General features: G+C 38.8%; 1 protein-coding gene across 1 annotated transcript in view; it reads left to right on the forward strand.

Moving 5' to 3' along the window:
* The window catches only part of LOC129833628 (serine/threonine-protein kinase/endoribonuclease IRE1-like), a 28011-nt gene extending 10048 nt beyond the window's left edge, over positions 1–17963 (forward strand). The window contains exons 2-15 of the mRNA XM_055898323.1: positions 1674–1727; positions 2147–2395; positions 3017–3265; positions 5853–5924; positions 6137–6199; positions 6906–6987; positions 7119–7323; positions 8028–8130; positions 8499–8692; positions 10163–10310; positions 15359–15486; positions 15698–15821; positions 16109–16179; positions 16398–17963. Of these exons, the coding sequence (XP_055754298.1) occupies positions 1709–1727; positions 2147–2395; positions 3017–3265; positions 5853–5924; positions 6137–6199; positions 6906–6987; positions 7119–7323; positions 8028–8130; positions 8499–8692; positions 10163–10310; positions 15359–15486; positions 15698–15821; positions 16109–16179; positions 16398–16649 (1959 nt within the window). The 5' untranslated portion in view covers positions 1674–1708 and the 3' untranslated portion in view covers positions 16650–17963. The remainder of the gene's footprint in view (positions 1–1673; positions 1728–2146; positions 2396–3016; positions 3266–5852; positions 5925–6136; positions 6200–6905; positions 6988–7118; positions 7324–8027; positions 8131–8498; positions 8693–10162; positions 10311–15358; positions 15487–15697; positions 15822–16108; positions 16180–16397) is intronic.
* The last annotated feature ends 386 nt before the right edge of the window (positions 17964–18349 follow it).

The following is an 18349-nucleotide window of genomic DNA, read 5'->3' on the forward strand; positions in this document are numbered from 1 at the left end:
ATCAAATGGCTACCCTACTGTAACTGTCTGCATTGACCCCCTTCCCCCTCACCCCCATTTTTACGCTGCTGCTACTCTCTGTTTATTGTCTATGCATAGTCACTTTACCTACATGTACATATTACCTCGACTAACCTGTTCTGGCGTATGTGACATTCGGTGCATGTGACAAATTAAATTTGATTTGATTTGAAATTTGATTTATCTGGTACCATAAGTACCATCCCTTTATTCTATTCATGCTGTATACATTGTGTATTTTGCCCTTGCAAATAGTCCCCTTCTTAAGCTTAGCAGATAGATAAACTCTATCCAGCTACTGTAGTATTAAATAATGCTTTATTACCACCAGTTCGTAGGTACAGCATTAGAAACAGAGTAAAACATAAATAGTAGAAAGATAACAACCATGTAGAGGTTCATACATTTTGTGAAATAGCACAGTTACAAATAGAAACTGGATGGACATCAGAAATAGAGGAAGGACTAAAAACAAACTAAATATAACTATTGGAAAATAGATTGTGTCTGTAAAATGTGTATAATATGTATAAACTGAAGGTAGAAGCCTACAGTTGAAGTCGGAAGTTTACATACAGTTAGGTTGGAGTCATTAAAACTCATTTTTCAACCATTCCACAAATTTATTTTCCCAAACATGGCAAGATCAATTAGCTACATTGAACAGATATCTCCAACCATGCAGTTATTACGAAATTACGTAAATCCTCTACTTAAATGATCATCCATACAAAATATCATCATGAATTGTAACGCTAACAAGGATTCTTGTTGGGGCAGTAGGTACCCTGTGGTTAGAGCGTTGGACTAGTAACCGAAAGGTTAGAAGATTGAATCCCCAAACCGACAAGGTAAAAATCTGTCATTCTGCTGCTGAACAAGGCAGTTAACCCACTGTTCCTAGGCTGTCATTGAAAATAAGAACGGGTTCTTAACTGACTTGCCTAGTTAAATAAAGGTATAATTAAAAAAAAATCTTCTCTTACAGGATATAGACATTTAAGCAAAGTACAGACCTTATCAGTGAGCAATTGACCTTAAAATGATCTCAAACCAACTACAGGAGCCAGAACATTGTGATTTTGACAAGGTTTATCAAACTTTTAGAAAGGTCAAGGATATGGTTTTATGTGAAATGGGATAGAATACCACTCTTATAGGACAGGATTAAACTGGATGTTTTATGGGTGTAGTTAGGAAGTTAGTTGCTTCAAGTAGAAGACCCTCATGAGACCGTAAAACATGACTCAAACACAGATATCTGGAGACAAAAAGTAAACATTGTCGAGAGAAGATTAGTGAGAGGAAAGAGGAAGTGTAGAAAAATAAAGACAGAAAGTTGCACACTTTAAATATGCTCCCAGCAATTAAATGGGTAAACCCATAGGTTCACTCATTAACTTGTTGGAAGAATATAGAGTGTGCAACTTTCTTTCTGTATTTTTATTCAGTTGACTTTCTTTAATCAGGACCTCTTTAAAGATTGGGTATGGTCAGCTCATGTTTGTTATAGGAAAAAGGAAGTGGACATAATGTGTGTAAAGTTTGGTTATCAGTTGTAGGGGATAGCCTATACCCTTTTTCTGTCCATGTGAAATGTTTAGTGCATTGTTACTCACTCACTCATTCTGTCTTTCTCTCTCCCTCTCCAGAACCAGCTACTTCTCACCATTCTTAGTTTGCTGCCATGACATCAAAAGAGGATGGTAAATGTGACATATTTGCTTTGGGATCAACTCAAAAATAATACTATTGATTTGTGCAAGTTGCAGACAACTGCTGTAGTTAACTTGCTGTAGTTGTATATAATTTGTCTACCATGTTTTGTAGTTATAAAATAAAAAGGCATCCTAAAAGATGCACATTGTGAGGAATGATAACAAATGACATTAAGGTAGCAAGAAACATCTGCCAGAGAGCATTAGTACTACACCATTGATATTACATGGACAAATACTACAGTATGATGACAATTTGATGTTGTGTGTGTCGAACGTGAATGCAGACAATACTTCCCAGCTTCCTACATGTTTAGTCTTGTCCACTTAGGGCCACATACACCAAGTGGGATGGTCTAATATTGTCTTGATAACTGTAACTCTTTCTTTTCTAACCTGACTACCAGCTGCTGAGTTTGTGGATAGACACAGGGCTGAGCTCATCCAGAGGGTCCGCATGGTGATGCCCATAGCAGATGATCTGCTCAGAAGGGGCATGATCAAATATGAAATGTTTGCTAATATTACAACTTCCAAGACCAACCAAGGCAAGATGAGAGAGGTGTACAAAGCATTGCAGTCAGGAGGGACACCACTTAAAGCAGCCTTCTACAGGATTCTGCTGAAAAATGAACGTGTTCTGGTCATCAATCTGGGTAAAGTCCTCTCTCTTCCTCTTCTTGGTGCAGTTTGTAGGACTACTGTAGAATATTGCATTTTACACATTTATCATTTGTCACACTCTTCCCCATTCTGTAGGCAAGAACATAGGCTACACTCTGATGTTCGTTTAATTTTGGTAAAGTAGAAATGTAACCCAGTCACAACTCAAAAGTGAAATCTGTAAGTCTCTGTAAGTGGTTGTCTTAACAGACAAGAGGCAGACCATAACTGACCATTATACTCTCAATGTTAATGTCATTAAGCAGCAGAATTTCATTACCACCCAATTTTTACCAGAGTACAGCATCCTCAGCAAGGTAGAGATAAGCAGTTGGAGATCAGGGTTAGGGTTAACCCTACCCTCACCCTAACCCTACCTTAATCGAGCCAGCAAACTCAGTCATTTCTTTCTCCCTCTTACTAGGACAACATAGTAACAGACAAGGCTTACTGGCCTATAACTAGAATTTCACATTTGTCCTGTCCTGAATGCAAACAATACTTCCCAGCTTCCTACATGTTTAGTCTTGTCCATTTAGGGCACATACACCAAGTGGGATGGTCTAATATTGTCTTGATAACTGTAACTCTTTCTTTTCTAACCTGACTACCAGCTGCTGAGTTTGTGGATAGACACAGGGCTGAGCTCATCCAGAGGGTCTGCATGGTGATGCCCATAGCAGATGATCTGCTCAGAAGGGGCATGATCTATCCTGAGGTGTACTCTAATATTCAAACTGCCAATACCAGCCAGGACCAGATGAGAGAGTTGTACAAAGCCGTACAGTCAGGAGGGCCAGAAGTTAAATCAGCCTTCTACAGGATTCTGCTGAAACAGGAACCTCATCTGGTCATCAATCTGGGTAAAGTCCTCTCTCTTCCTCTTCTTGGTGCAGTTTGTAGGACTACTGTAGAATATTGCATTTTACACATTGTCACACTCTTCCCCATTCTGTAGATAAGAACACTCTGATGTTTGTTTAATTTAGGTAAAGTAGAAATGTAACCCAGTCACAACTCAAAAGTGAAATCTGTAAGTCTCTGTAAGTGGTTGTCTTAACAGACAAGAGGCAGACCATAACTGACCATTATACTCTCAATGTTAATGTCATTAAGCAGCAGAATTTCATTACCACCCAATTTTACCAGAGTACAGCATCCTCAGCATCCCCAGCAAGGTAGAGATAAGCAGTTGGAGATCAGGGTTAGGGTTAACCCGACCCTAACGCTAACTTCATCATGCCAGAAGACTTACTAGGACAACATAGTAACAGAAGGCTTACTGGCCTATGAATGGAATGTCAAATGTTCCTGTCCTCTGGGGAAGGCAATCAATGTATTGAAAAGTAATGAAAGTGTCTGTTTTGTCAAACAAAAGAAGCTGTCTGATCATAACTGGTCCTTCAATTCTGAATGCATGCATTCTTCTCCATTTTACCCCATCAAAAGCAGATCCATTTCCTTACCTGCCATGTTCCCTCTAGGTGAATAATACTTAGTAAGAATACTCAGTAAGACAAATGTTCTTGTGTAATATTCTGTAATACAGGGGTCTTCAAACTTTTCTTGCCCAGGGACCCACACCCAGGCAAATCGGTGACCCAGGGACCCCCCTTAAGTTTACAATTTTAATTTAGAAAATAAAGACAATGGCATGGACAAAATTATTAACAGCCAACAAATGCTTCTTGTAGCCATCAATGAGCTTGCTGCTCCTTTCTACTGCAATTTGGCCCACTCTTCAGAAGCAAACTGCTCTAATTCTTCAATGTTGGAGTGGTGGCCTCCACCAACTGCTGTTTTTAGATCTTGCCATGTGGATGTGATTCAGATCTGGACTCTTCACTGGCCACTCCAGAACACTTCAGTGTTTCTTCTGGAACCATTCCAGGGTGATTTTTCTGTGTGTTTGGGGCTGTTGTCTTGCTGTAAGACCCACAACATTCAACAGAGACACAGTGTTTAGACACTGGGTTGAACAATGCGAAAGCTTGATAATCTGCTGATTTTATGATTTATTGCACATGTTCAAGGCCCCCAGTACCAGAGGCAGCAAAGCAACCATACAGCATTAATGAACCTCCCCCATAATTGATTGTAGGGAAAGTGGTATTTTCTTAGGAATGCTTCATTTGGTTGTTGGTAACCAGACGAAGGCCCCACTGCTGAAGGAGAACCTGATTGAATTGCTCAAAAACCCACCTTAACAAGCCTGTACCCTGGGGGAAATGTTCTGTGTACCAATGAAATGAAATTAGAGCTCTTTGGCAATACAGATCAGCGCTGTTTACTGACACCAAATGAAGCATTCAATGAAAACAATACCCAATCAAAGATGGAGGAGGTTTGATAATGCTGTGGGGTTGCTTTGCTGCCTCCGGTGCTGGGGGCATTGAACGTGTGCACTGCATCATGAAATCAGCACATTATCAGTTGTTTTGGAGTCCAATGTTCAACCCAGTGTCCAAAAACGCCTCTAAAACATACATCAAAAAGCACCCAGGATGGTTAGGAAGAGATGCTGGACTGTTCTGAAGTAGCCAACGAAGAGTCCAGATCTGTAAACTCGTGGCAAGATATGAAAACAGCAGTTGGTGGAGGGCAGGCACCCCTCAAACATTGAAGAATTAGAGCAGTTTGCTGCTGAAAAGTTGCCAAATTGTCAGTAGAAAGGTGCAGAAAGCTCATTGATGGCTGCAAGAAGCACTTGTCTGCAGTTATATGGGCCAAGCTCCAGGATTTAGTTTTATATTATTTTAACATCCCCACATTATAATTGGAAGAGGAAGTGTAAACTCTAACATAGCCTATTAGATAGAAAGGTAACTCCAAACACATTTTCTCAAGTAGCAACTGTTTAGCTGGTTAAACAAAGGTTAGCCATGTGTTGGCAATAATGAATGTCCAAGTCAAAAAAGATACTTGTGGGGGCTTTTTCAAACCCTATGTCAGATGCTTTGTTGAATATTAGGAGTTGAGAACTAAAGTTGACATGATAAGAAATAACATATTCACCTCTTTTATATTGTAGTCATGCAATGTACATTTAGTTTATTATGTTATTACTAGCAATATAGATTTTTTTTAAATCCACTTTCCATTTAAAAATATATTCATGAACCACCTGCAGTACATGCGTGGACACCTAGGGGGGTGCAGATCCCAGTTTGAAGACCACATGTAATATATGGACACGCCCTTTATAATGTAGTAATTCAATGGGATATATCAGATTATCCATTCGTTGTGACTCTCTCTCTCTCTCTCTGTCTCTCTCCCTCTCTCTCTCTGTCTCTCTCTCTCTCTCTCTCTCTCTCTCTCTCTGTCTCTCTCCCTCTCTCTCTCTCTCTCTCCTCTCTCCTCTCTCTCCCTCTCTCTCTCTCTCCTCTCTCCTCTCCTCTCTCCTCTCTCCTCTCTCCTCTCCTCTCTCCTCTCTCCTCTCTCCTCTAGAGGACGCTGTTGGAGATGGAGAAGATGGTTTGAACATTGGAGAATCTTCTTCAGGGAGCATTGCATTGGAAGGTAATGACGTTATGGAGACATCTTCAGCCAGGTCTTGTATTGTATAAACACACACAGCCTGCTAGGGTTTTATATCTATAAAATAGATTTTATACAGTATATCTACCATTGTGCTGGTATGATAGTTCTCAATGACATGATGTTGTGCATTATATACAGTCAGGTCCATCATTATTATCACTCTTGATATGTGTGATGTTATGCTATTTTAGGTCCTGCATTACCTCCTGCCTCCAATATATTGCCTGGGACTGGAAGAAAACCTGCTGCACTTGGTGAGCTATCAACCATTTTGACAAGTTTGTTAAAACCTAAAGATCCAATTTGGTTCCCAATTTACAGGAGCATGTATGCAACATAAATCCAATCATTTCAATACTCCTTACAGATTACGTTAAAGGAAAGACAGCAATAGGTGCAATGCTCCCAAGTACATTTACATTTAAGTCATTTAGCAGACGCTCTTATCCAGAGCGACTTACAAATTGGAAAGTTCATACATATTCACCCTGGTCCCCCCGTGGGAATTGAACCCTGGTCCCCCCGTGGGAATTGAACCCACAACCCTGGCGTTGCAACCGCCATGCTCTACCAACTGAGCCACATGCTAATACAATGTGTAATTGTAGCTAGAGAACTTTCTGCAATGTGGGAAATGTAAAACTTGTAGTGTATTTGAGGTTTAAAAAGGCTTCTGAAGTTTGTAAATTCCACTTAGAAATGTCAGTCTTGATTGTCCCGACAAATCTATCAACCCCTACACAAATGTCTATTAATTATAATCTATATAATAATTTACATTTCCTGTTGCTGCATGATTATTTTCCTGCTGTAGCAAACTTGCTCAAATTTAAATCCTACATACAGTATGTACAATTCTCATAAGCCTTTGATTTAACAGATAAGGTTCTATGTCTTGACAATAAAGGTACAGTAGGGTGGTATTTTCTGTCTGAACACAGCATTTGAATTTTGATACAGCATCAGATGAGGAATCGGTTGGAAAGATCACATACTACACCAATAACCATCTTGGAAAAGGTGCCGATGGAATTGTGTTCAGGTAAACTAGCTTAAACGTTATTGTGGAAATGTGTTTGTAACCCTAATCCTCTCTTTGCTCTTTGTAGAAGAAATGTCTTTACGATCGGTTCATTGACTAGATGTTTATCTTTCTCTACCTCTATCCTCCAGGGGTTACTTCCTTTGTGATGATGCCAACAAGCGGCCTGCGGCAGTGAAGAGAATTGAACTAGCAAAACAAAGCAGTGCTGATCGAGAGGTTGCTTTGCTTCTTCAATTGGACGACAATCCCCATGTCGTCCGGTACTTCTGCACTGAGAAGGACAGGCAATTCCTATACATTGCCATCGAGCTGTGTGCCGCCTCTTTAGATAAGGTCTAATTCAATGACTCACTATTTTATTCTCTGACTCATCCAAGGGGATCAAACTTGATCATATAACAGTCTCACATCATGATTATCTGTGTTAGACTATATACTGAACAAAAATATAAACGCAACAAACAACAATTTCAAAGATCTTACTGAGTTACAGTTCATATAAGAAAATCAGTTAATTGACATAAATTCATTAGACTCTAATCTATGGATTTCACGACTGGGTTACAGATATGCATCTGTTAGTCAAAGATACCTTAAAAAGGGTAGGGGTGTGGACCAGAAAACCAGTCAGTATCTGGTTGCTGGACACTCCCTCAAAAGTTGAGACATCTGTGGCATTGTGTTGTGTAACAAAATTGCACTTTTTAGAGTGGCCTTTTATTGTCCCCAGCACAACTTGCACCTGTGTAATGATCATGCTGTTTAATCATCTTCTTGATATGCCACATCTGTCAGTTGGATGGATTATCTTGGCAAAGGATAAATGATCACCAATGAATGTATACAAATTTGTGCACAAAATTTGAAAGAAATACGACTTTTGTGTGTAAGGAACATTTCTGTTTTTTATTTATTTCAGCTCATGGAACATAGGCCCAACACTTTACATGTTGCGTTTATATTTTTGTTCAGTGTACATTCAAAGGTTAGAATGCTTGGGGTTCATCAGCGCACTAATACATGGGTGTCTCTTCCAGTGTTTTACTAAAGAAAAACCTTTTGACCTTCGTGGACTGAAACCAGTGATGCTGCTGCAGCAGACCATGATAGGACTGGAACACCTGCACTCTCACAACATAGGTTCTAATTACATTTTTTAAATTTGTAATTTAACCTTTATTTAACTAGGCAAGCCAGTTAAGAAACCACTTGGCCAAACCCTAACCCGGACGACCCTGGGCCAAGTGTGCGCCGCCCTATGGGACTCCCAATCACGGACGGTTTATGATACAGCCTGGAATCAAACCAGGATCTGTAGTGACACCCATAGCACTGAGATGCAGTGCCTTAGACCGCTGCACCCCTCAGGAGCCCAGTATATGCTGTAGACTATAGATAATCTTAGTGAAGTTACAGTATTGATGACTTTTCCTTATATTATCATTGATCAGATCTATGATCTTCCCTCAACTCCAGTAGACTGATTCATCCTGATCTTTTCTCCCCAGTCCACCGTGATGTGAAGCCCCACAACATCCTGTTGAAAGACCACTCTGACTCAGTCACGGTCAAGATCTCAGACTTTGGGATGAGTAAGCAGTTGGCGGACGGCAGACAAAGCTACAGCATGAGGTCGGGAGCCCTTGGCACCATGGGCTGGAATGCCCCAGAGGTCCTGGATGACAGCAGGAAAGTAAACCCTGTGAGTGGACCAGAGAACTGTTTACACTGGACCAGAGAACTGTTCAAGTCATTACAGATTCAGAGATAATCCAGAAAGAAATGTGATGAAATAGGCTAATTGGGATTTCCTTACAGGAGTAAAACAGGATTGATCCATTGCTCAAAGGAACAGTTCACCCTAAAATCAAAGTTGATCATCTGTTGTGGAGATCAAGCTACAGTATATTATACATACATAAGACAGATAGGCACCATCTACACAACCATGGTGTGGGATGTGGACTATGCTCAACATTAGACCACTTTTGGGGATAAAAGATTAACCACTTTCCATCCACAGGTTTATGCCAGGAAAGTCATATTATATTTTTAAAAATGTGATGGAACCAGGAAGTTTAGGTACAATTTTATGAATGCCAATGAATGCCATTTGTTCGTTCGACATGGTGGGATCTTTTTGTGCCTGTAAAATGAATTATGCGAGAAATGGAAGTAGAAACGGCTTCATACGCAAATATTGATGTAATAACCATCATACTGAAGTAAACTTGGAGTCACGCGATGATATGTTGTGTGGTCCTTCCACTCCAACTTCAGAAACCAAGCCGTTTATTAAGCTACAGATGAAATAAATTAAGATGAACTTCACAGGAGGGTGATTTTTCTTTATTTTTTTACCTTTATTTAACTAGGCAAGTCAGTAAAGACACATTCTTATTTACAATGACGGCCTAGGAACAGTGGGTTAACTGCCTTGTTTAAGGGCAGAACGACAGATTTTTACCTTGTCAGCTCGGGGATTTGTTCAAAGGCAGAATGACAGATTTTCCCTTGTCAGCTCGGGAATTCGATCTAGCAACCTTTCGGTTACTTGCCCAACTCTCTAACCACTAGGCTGCCTGCTGCCCCCAAAAAGTGAAAGTGCACGGTGATGAGCTTGATACTCCTTTCCAATAAACATCGAGGGTCTTATTCTGGTGACATGATGATCGATGCTTGACTGCCATTTGACCAAAAATATTCTCACTCTTAGCCATCATCATCTCATCATGTAGACTAGCCTACCCACACTGTATCTGCTAGCTGTTGGCTTGAGAGCGCGTGCCAAGACCAGAGTAGGCACATTTCTGTTGAATTCAACAGTTTTTGTGACAAAACTATCAGTAGAATTGAAAATGCAATGGAAACACTTTTGAGTTTTATTCAGGACATGAAAAAAAAAAGACATTTTGTCTACGTCATGACGCACTGATCGTTATCCTTAACAAGTCCGTTTGGTGGAAACACTACAGGCGGGAAAATGCAAATGTTTTCTTTATGTACATTTTAGAATATGCACATGAAAATCTGTTGCCAATTGGATGGAAACCTAACTATAGTCTGACAAATTTGTGAACTATTATTTTAGGTTGTCTGTAGATTAGAACTAGTAGTGATTGTGGTACTGTTCTGAAACAACTATTATTAAAGACACTCCTTTCCTCTACAGACCAGTGCTGTGGACATCTTCTCTGCCGGCTGTGTGTTTTACTATGTGTTGACAGGAGGAGAACATCCATTTGGAAAACCCAATAGGCGGGCTGGTAACATCGAGGATGGCAAATACAACCTTGACAGATTACAGAAAGACAAACATGGTTAGTGTACAACTGAAAGGTTGTTTCTGAAATGATCATCAGAGTACTTCTTCATTTAACATTGTTGAAGGACTATGAAAATGGAAAAAAGGATTAGCATACGGATTAATAAAATAACAAAAAGAAATGGGAAAATGGGAGAGGAGAAATGACTAGAGACAGTGTTGTTTAACTCACTGACCATGATCCATTCTTACCTTTGTTCAGTAGAAAAGTCTCCAAAGTTTAAAGGTTGACCCATAGACCGGAAACTCTTCATGGACACACAGCTGGGTACAGGGAAGGCTGGTCTCTCCTGCTTGATTGGGCTTCAACACAACAGAGACAAACATTACATCTCTCATCTACTCTGAGCTCAGAGGGGGAATGAGTTTCATTCCAAAACGCTATATATCCATTTTCAGAAATGTTTGTGAATTTTATTGTTGTTATTGTATCCAACCAAGCAGAGGCATCACGAAAGTCAGAAATAGCGATACAAATAAATCACTTTCCTTTGAAGATCTTCATCTGGTTGCAATCACAAGGGTCCCAGCTACATCACAAATTGTTGATTTGTTCGAAAAAGTCCTTCTTTATATCCCCAAAAACTCAGTTTGGCTGGCGCGCTTCATTCAATAATCCACCGGTTTCCCTCCTTCAGAATGCATACAAAATGAATCCCAAACGTTACCAATAAACTTCTCCAAACAAGTCAAACAACATTTATAATCAAACCTCAGGTACCCTAATACGTAAATAAACGATAACATTTAAGACGGAGAATAGTTATTGTCATTACCAGAGATAAACAACAAAGTACGCGCATTCACAAGAACGTGTAAAAAACACTACAGCCAAAATGGGAGCCACTTAGAAAAACTACAAATTCCAGCTCATTTTTCCAAAAACAAGCCTGAAACTCTTTCTAAAGACTGTTGACATCTAGTGGAAGCCCTAGGAACTGCAATCTGGGAGGTATTCCTTTTACGTAAAAAATGACAGCCATTGAAATCAATGGTAGGGTGAAAAAAAAAAATCTGAATCGATTGTTCTCGGGTTTTCGCCTGCCATATCAGTTCTGTTATACTCACATACATTACTTTAACAGTTTTGGAAACTTTAGAATGTTTCTATCCAATACTACCATGCATATGCATATCCTAGCTTCTGGGCCTGAGTAACAGGCAGTTGACTTTGGGAACCTCAGTCATCCAAACTTCCGAATACTGCCCCCTAGCCTTAAGAAGTTTTTTTGAATTTCACACTCTGCCTTTTCAGCGGATGTTGTCGAGGGGTTCCGCTAGTGGAACAGGGAGGCAGGGAGACAGGTTCCGCTATCGGAGCCTTAAGAAGTTTTTAACAGGGCAAATTAAAGGTAAACATACTTTATCAATCATATGTCATCCATGATGTTATTTAGGCCTATACACCAAATCATCAACAGCTATTGTTAAAATTCAGCCCAGGATTCAACTAAAAATAGACAATACATATAGGCCTAGGGTTTCAAACTTTGGTTAATTTCAAATTTAATCTACAAATTAATAATGAAATCAAACTTTATTTAAAGTGGCAAAATGTAACTTTTTGGGCGACCCGACCAAATTCACATAGAAATGTGAGTTATAAATCTATCATTCTACTTGAAAGCAAGTCTAAGAAACAGTAGATCTGTTCTATGAGCTCTATTTCTATACTTCCTGTTATTAAGTTTTGTTTTTGCGTCTTCTACTTTGGATTTGTAAACCAGTTTCAAACAGCTGAAACAACAGTATTTTTGGCTATGGTAATTATACTTCACAGCAGTTTAGATGGTACAATGATTCTCTACACCCCTCAAACTGAACTCTGGACCTCGAAGCTAGTACCACTATGTATTGTCATTGTTCCCCTGTAATCAAGTTCTGATTTAGACCTGGGACACCAGATGGGTGCCATTATTTATCAGGTAGAACAGAAAACCAGCAGGCTCTGGACTTCATAGGGAAAGAGTTGAATACCCCTGCTCTACACTATACTAGCTTATTTTGTAACATAAACTGAAAGTAGGCAGACTATTCGAGTTTTAACAACCAGGAAATGACGGAGCGATTTCTGCATAGTGCACCTTTAAAGTGCATTTAAAGGTTGATCTGATTTGATTTTGTCCTATTTCTGTAACTTAGATTTTTGGAGACCCGCATCCAACATCTAAATTATTAATTTGTAGACAAACTGTAATTAAAGCCAGTCTAAGCCAGACTAAATCAGTGGAACAGATGGAACTATCTAAGCAGAAGATAATCTCCTTCAAATGAAGAGCTTATTTCCAAAACGCTACAACCACCAATTTTTCACATTTGTGTTTTTTCTTCACAAATGATTGCTTATGGGTACCTTCATGTGTGTGTAAAATGTTACTGTTTTTATTCATAGATTTGTATGATGTGTATGAAAATGTTTATTTATTTTCTGCTAAACTATACAGTGGGGCAAAAAAGTATTTAGTCAGCCACCAATTGTGCAAGTTCTCCCACTTAAAAAGATGAGAGAGGCCTGTAATTTTCATCATAGGTACACTTCAACTATGACAGACAAAATGAGTAAAAAGATCCAGAAAATCACATTGTAGGATTTTTTATGAATTTATTTGCAAATTATGGTGGAAAATAAGTATTTGGTCACCTACAAACAAGCAAGATTTCTGGCTCTCACAGACCTGTAACTTCTTCTTTAAGAGGCTCCTCTGTCCTCCACTCGTTACCTGTATTAATGGCACCTGTTTGAACTTGTTATCAGTATAAAAGACACCTGTCCACAACCTCAAACAGTCACACTACAAACTCCACTATGGCCAAGACCAAAGAGCTGTCAAAGGACACCAGAAACAAAATTGAAGACTGCACCAGGCTGGGAAGACTGAATCTGCAATAGGTAAGCAGCTTGGTTTGAAGAAATCAACTGTGGGATCAATTATTAGGAAATGGAAGATATACAAGACCACTGATAATCTCCCTCAATCTGGGGCTCCACGCAAGATCTCACCCCGTGGGGTCAAAATGATCACAAGAACGGTGAACAAAAATCCCAGAACCACACGGGGGGACCTAGTGAATGACCTGCATAGAGCTGGGACCAAAGTAACAAAGCCTACCATCAGCAAGGGCATTGAAGATGAAACGTGGCTGGGTCTTTCAGCATGACAATGATCCCAAACACACCGCCCGGGCAACGAAGGAGTGGCTTCGTAAGAAGCATTTCAAGGTCCTGGAGTGGCCTACCCAGTCTCCAGATCTCAACCCCATAGAAAATCTTTGGAGGGAGTTGAAAGTCCGTGTTGCCCAGCAACAGCCCCAAAACATCACTGCTCTAGAGGAGATCTGCATGGAGGAATGGGCCAAAATACCAGCAACAGTGTGTGAAAACCTTGTGAAAAAACATTTGACCTCTGTCATTGCCAACAAAGGGTATATAACAAAGTATTGAGAAACTTTTGTTATTGACCAAATACTTATTTTGCACCATAATTTGCAAATAAATTCATTAAAAATCCTACAATGTGATTTTCTGATTTTTTTTTTTTTTTCTCATTTTGTCTGTCATAGTTGAAGTGTACCTATGATGAAAATTACAGGCCTCTCTCATCTTTTTAAGTGGGAGAACTTGCACAATTTGTGGCTGACTAAATACTTTTTTGCCCCACTGTATATGTCCGTTATTTAGCTGAAATGGATATTTGACTGTGATTTGTGGTTGTGTCACCTAGTTATTTTAAGATGAATGCACTAAGTAAGTCATTCTGGATAGGAGCATCTGCTAAATGACTAAAATGTTAATGTAAATGTGTGACATACAGACAAAAAAAAGTTTTAAAATTGATGTCACAAAGTATAATTTGTAAATTTCTTTATTAAACAATTAGTTATTTGTTACATTTGCATGTGTAAAAACCTAGCAGTACAAATTATTTATCTTTGAGTGAGATATATAGCATTTAGCAAAAAAACTCAAATGAAACCATCAAGTGATAGATTTTAAACAAACACTTGTCTGTCATTGAACAACCCCATGCCATGATTAGATTGTGAAAAAACACACCAATCTATTTCATCATTTCTTTAAACAATAAAAACTAATTTACCAACATTTCTGGAAATGGATATATGGTGTTTTAGAATGAAACTCTTCAAATGTTGATATTTGGTTGTGTTGACAACCAAACACAAATTCATTATAACATTTGCGATACAGTAAATAGCCTATTAACTCGTCGACCAGTTAATAAATGATATGTTGGATTCACGTCTCTAACTCAACCAAAAATAAAAGGATGAAGGATTAAGCCAGTGGCTCAGATGGAACTATCCAAACAGGAGATACAGTACATCTCATTTACATGTTTGTCAACCAAACACAATTCAAAATTACTTTTGTAATATAGCCTTAACTTTAGGCTATCTTACAAACTATTGTAACAGTATTCATTCAACCTTAACATGAGTAACACATCCATGGCCACATTTTGATGTAACTGTAACAATAAATATCTTCCTATGTAATCTGTGCAGAATTTCAAAACGGCATTGATCACTTGCACCATTTACTTTTAATGTAATCAACTGCAATCCAGTTCATTTGATTGTGCTATTAGATGAAGCACAGTAATAACACATTAAGTAGTTGTATAAATAAACAAAATATCTGACATTCCCATTTGAACTTTGTTGTGCTTTTAAATGTTTGAAAGTGCAGTGATAACACATTTAGGTAACAACAAACCAAAAATGGGCATTATTGTTCCATTGTAATTTGGTTGTGCTTTTACAGTAGATGGTTCAAAGCTTAGTGATAACAACAAACTTTCAACAACTGTTGGCTGTCTTTTTAGGGTGAATATACTGTAGGTTATATTCTCATTGATCAAAATCTCCACCAAATATTACCCAGTTGTCCAATTGTTTCAAATGACGTGGTGTGCCCGGTGTGGGTACTTTCATCACCATGTTTTTGAATGAACAAAGTGCCTTGGCCTTGAACCTGCCCATGGTTACTGTGTCTGTGTGTGTGTTTGGTCTGGTCTTTCCCAGAGGACATTGTGGCCACAGACCTGATAGAACAGATGCTGAGCATGGAGCCCCAGAGGAGGCCTTCTGCTGAGAGTGTGCTCAAACACCCCTTCTTCTGGAGCCTGAAGAAACAGCTGCAGTTCTTCCAGGTCACAATCAAGTATAATCAATGCATAGTTAGTGTCAGTTAGCTAGATTACAATATCATTTAATTATAGTAGGGACAAATGTAACTGCAACAACAGAAACAATGGGTATTCTATCAATAGAATATATAGCAATAGTGGAGTCCATTGAGCATACAGCAAGAGGGTGGTAAATGAGATGTTTGATTAATTAAAGTACTGTCTTCCCCTGTAGGACGTGAGTGACAGAATTGTAATGGAGACATCGGATGGTCCAATCATACAGCAGCTGGAGTCAAGGGGACAGGAAGTGGTGAAGAATAACTGGATGGAACAAATCACAGCAGTTCTGCGGAAAGGTTAGTGACTGGTCTGAGATCAGCGTTTGAACAGCGACACTTTACAGCCTGTAAAGCCATTTTCTATTACAGTATATTTCTAGTAGCATTAACATCCAGATCAGAGGTGTCATGAATGACAGGACTACATTTGCAAGATGAGTTTATTACTGGACCAGACAACAGCCACATCTCTTTTTTGTTGTTGTATTATATTACACTAATGACAAACTTTCTTGATATCGTAATTCTGTATCTTAATAGAATTGTTGTTGTTTGTTTACTGGCGGTGTTTCCTCCTTCTGCAGATCTAGAAATACGTAAAGGAGCATATGAAGAGGGCTCTGTTAAAAGTCTTCTACGTGCCATAAGAAACAAGGTGTGTTCTGTCCAAATACAATTGCCTACTATGTTTAAATACACAACTGAAGCATAATAATAACATGTTGGTATATTTGCAAAACATTATTTAATTAGTCAAAAACATGACACATACTACCCCCATAAACCTGTTAAATGTAGTATTTATGTAAATCTGATACAAGAAACTAAACGTGTGTAAATTACATTTTATAAGCAACATGTTGTTTCTCATAGAAACACCATTACCACGATTCCCCTAAGGAGGTCCAGGAGACTCTGGGCTCCATCCCTGATGACTTTGTCTCCTACTTCACCTCCCGCTTCCCCCACCTGCTGCTGCACACCTACCTCGCCATGCGTTCCTTTGCTGAGGAGCGGACTTTCCAAGATTACTACCTCGAGTTCAACACGAGACTTAGACGGCAGAAGAGAACACACCCAGAGCCTGACGTGACGACAACCAAGCCAACAACTAAAAAAATGTGACCATAGTGTGACGTCAGGCGCTCCGCTGAGAAGTACTCCATCCCACACCAGCAAACCTCCAATCTATGTCAGTACACTGCATTGTCAAGGTTCTTTTTACTGTTTACATGAACAATATTGGTTTGTCTGAAGAAGAAGCAATCACTTTCAATTGTATGCAGATAACTTTGTTGTGTATGCTATTTCCCCAATGGCTGATCAGGTTCTGTCAGAGCTTTAATCTGCCTTTATTGCCTTGCAGAAAGCCTTTATTAACTGAAATTGGTTCTTAATGCAGGTTAAACCAAGTATATAATATATTCCAAATCACATAAAAATGTATCTGATGATTTATGCATAAGTACATTGGATGGTGCCCTCATTGATTATGTGCCCAACTAATAAATATCTAGGCATCTGGATTGATGATAGGCTGTCCTTAAAAAATAACGTTGATGAGTTCGTTAAAGGTGCAATATGCAGAAATCACTATGCCATTTCCTGGTTTCTAAAATTGCAATAGTTTGCCTAATTTCAGTTTATGTAACAAAACAAGTAATATACTGTATAGTGTAGAGAATCATTGTACCATCTAAACTGTGGTGAAATATCTTTTCAATAGCAAGAATATTGTATCTCCAGGTGTTTGAAGCTGGTGTACAAAACTGAAAGTAAAAGACACAAAAACAAAACTAAAGAACGGGAAACATAGAAATAGTTCACATAGAACATCTAAAGCTTGTGAGACTTGCTTTCAATGGGAATGACAGATCGATAACTCACATTTCTATGTGAATTTGATCAGGTCATCCAAAAAGTTACATATTGCAGCTTTAAAACGTGAAGGTAGTCAGAAATGTGTATGATTACCTTGTATTCTTTGTTTATTGAAGAGGGTTATGTTCATTTCCTGGTCTGAGAATTGATGGGCAAGCAGTGGTGCGTTCGAGTACGTAGTTATTGAATGGGACGGGTAATGCGGTAGTAGCCTATCCCGGGGGGTGTACATGTTTATATCCCAGGTTGTATTGATGCTTAAAGCAGGTGAAGCCCCTTTATTGATATGTGTGCATGTATACTGTATATTCAAGTATGTTTATGATCTGAAAACATTTATATTATAATTCATGTCTTTTGAATGTTGATTGATCAGTGTGTGAAATGCCTTGTTTTTATTGGTTCAATGCATTATGGGTAGGGGTATAAGAACCCTGTATACTCATGGTTTTAGAGACAGACAGGGTAAGGTCTATTTATTTGATTGTGTAAATAATTGTACAGTTTGCCGGCTCTTTATCCTCACTTTGCAAATAAAAGCCTCACTCTGGGCAGGAAAAATCAGTTCTGAATTCTTGCCTCCTCACTGTAGATCATCAAAGGTAAGGGAATATTTATATTGTAATTTCTGATTTATGTTGACTCCAACATAGCGGATACATTTATTTATTTTCTGAGCGCCGTCTCAGATTATTGCATGGTTTTCTTTTTCCGTAAAGTTTTTTTGAAATCTGACACAGCGGTTGCATTAAGAACAAGTGTATCTTTAATTCTATGTAAAACATGTATCTTTCATCAAAGTTTATGATGATTATTTATGTTATTTGATGTGGCTCTCTGCAATTTCTCCGGATATTTTGGAGTCATTTCTGAACATGGCGCCAATGTAAACTAAGATTTTGGGATATAAATATGCACATTATCGAACAAAACATACATGTATT

The sequence above is a fragment of the Salvelinus fontinalis genome, chromosome 34, assembly GCF_029448725.1.
Source record: "Salvelinus fontinalis isolate EN_2023a chromosome 34, ASM2944872v1, whole genome shotgun sequence".
In the NCBI taxonomy this organism is placed as follows: domain Eukaryota; kingdom Metazoa; phylum Chordata; class Actinopteri; order Salmoniformes; family Salmonidae; genus Salvelinus; species Salvelinus fontinalis.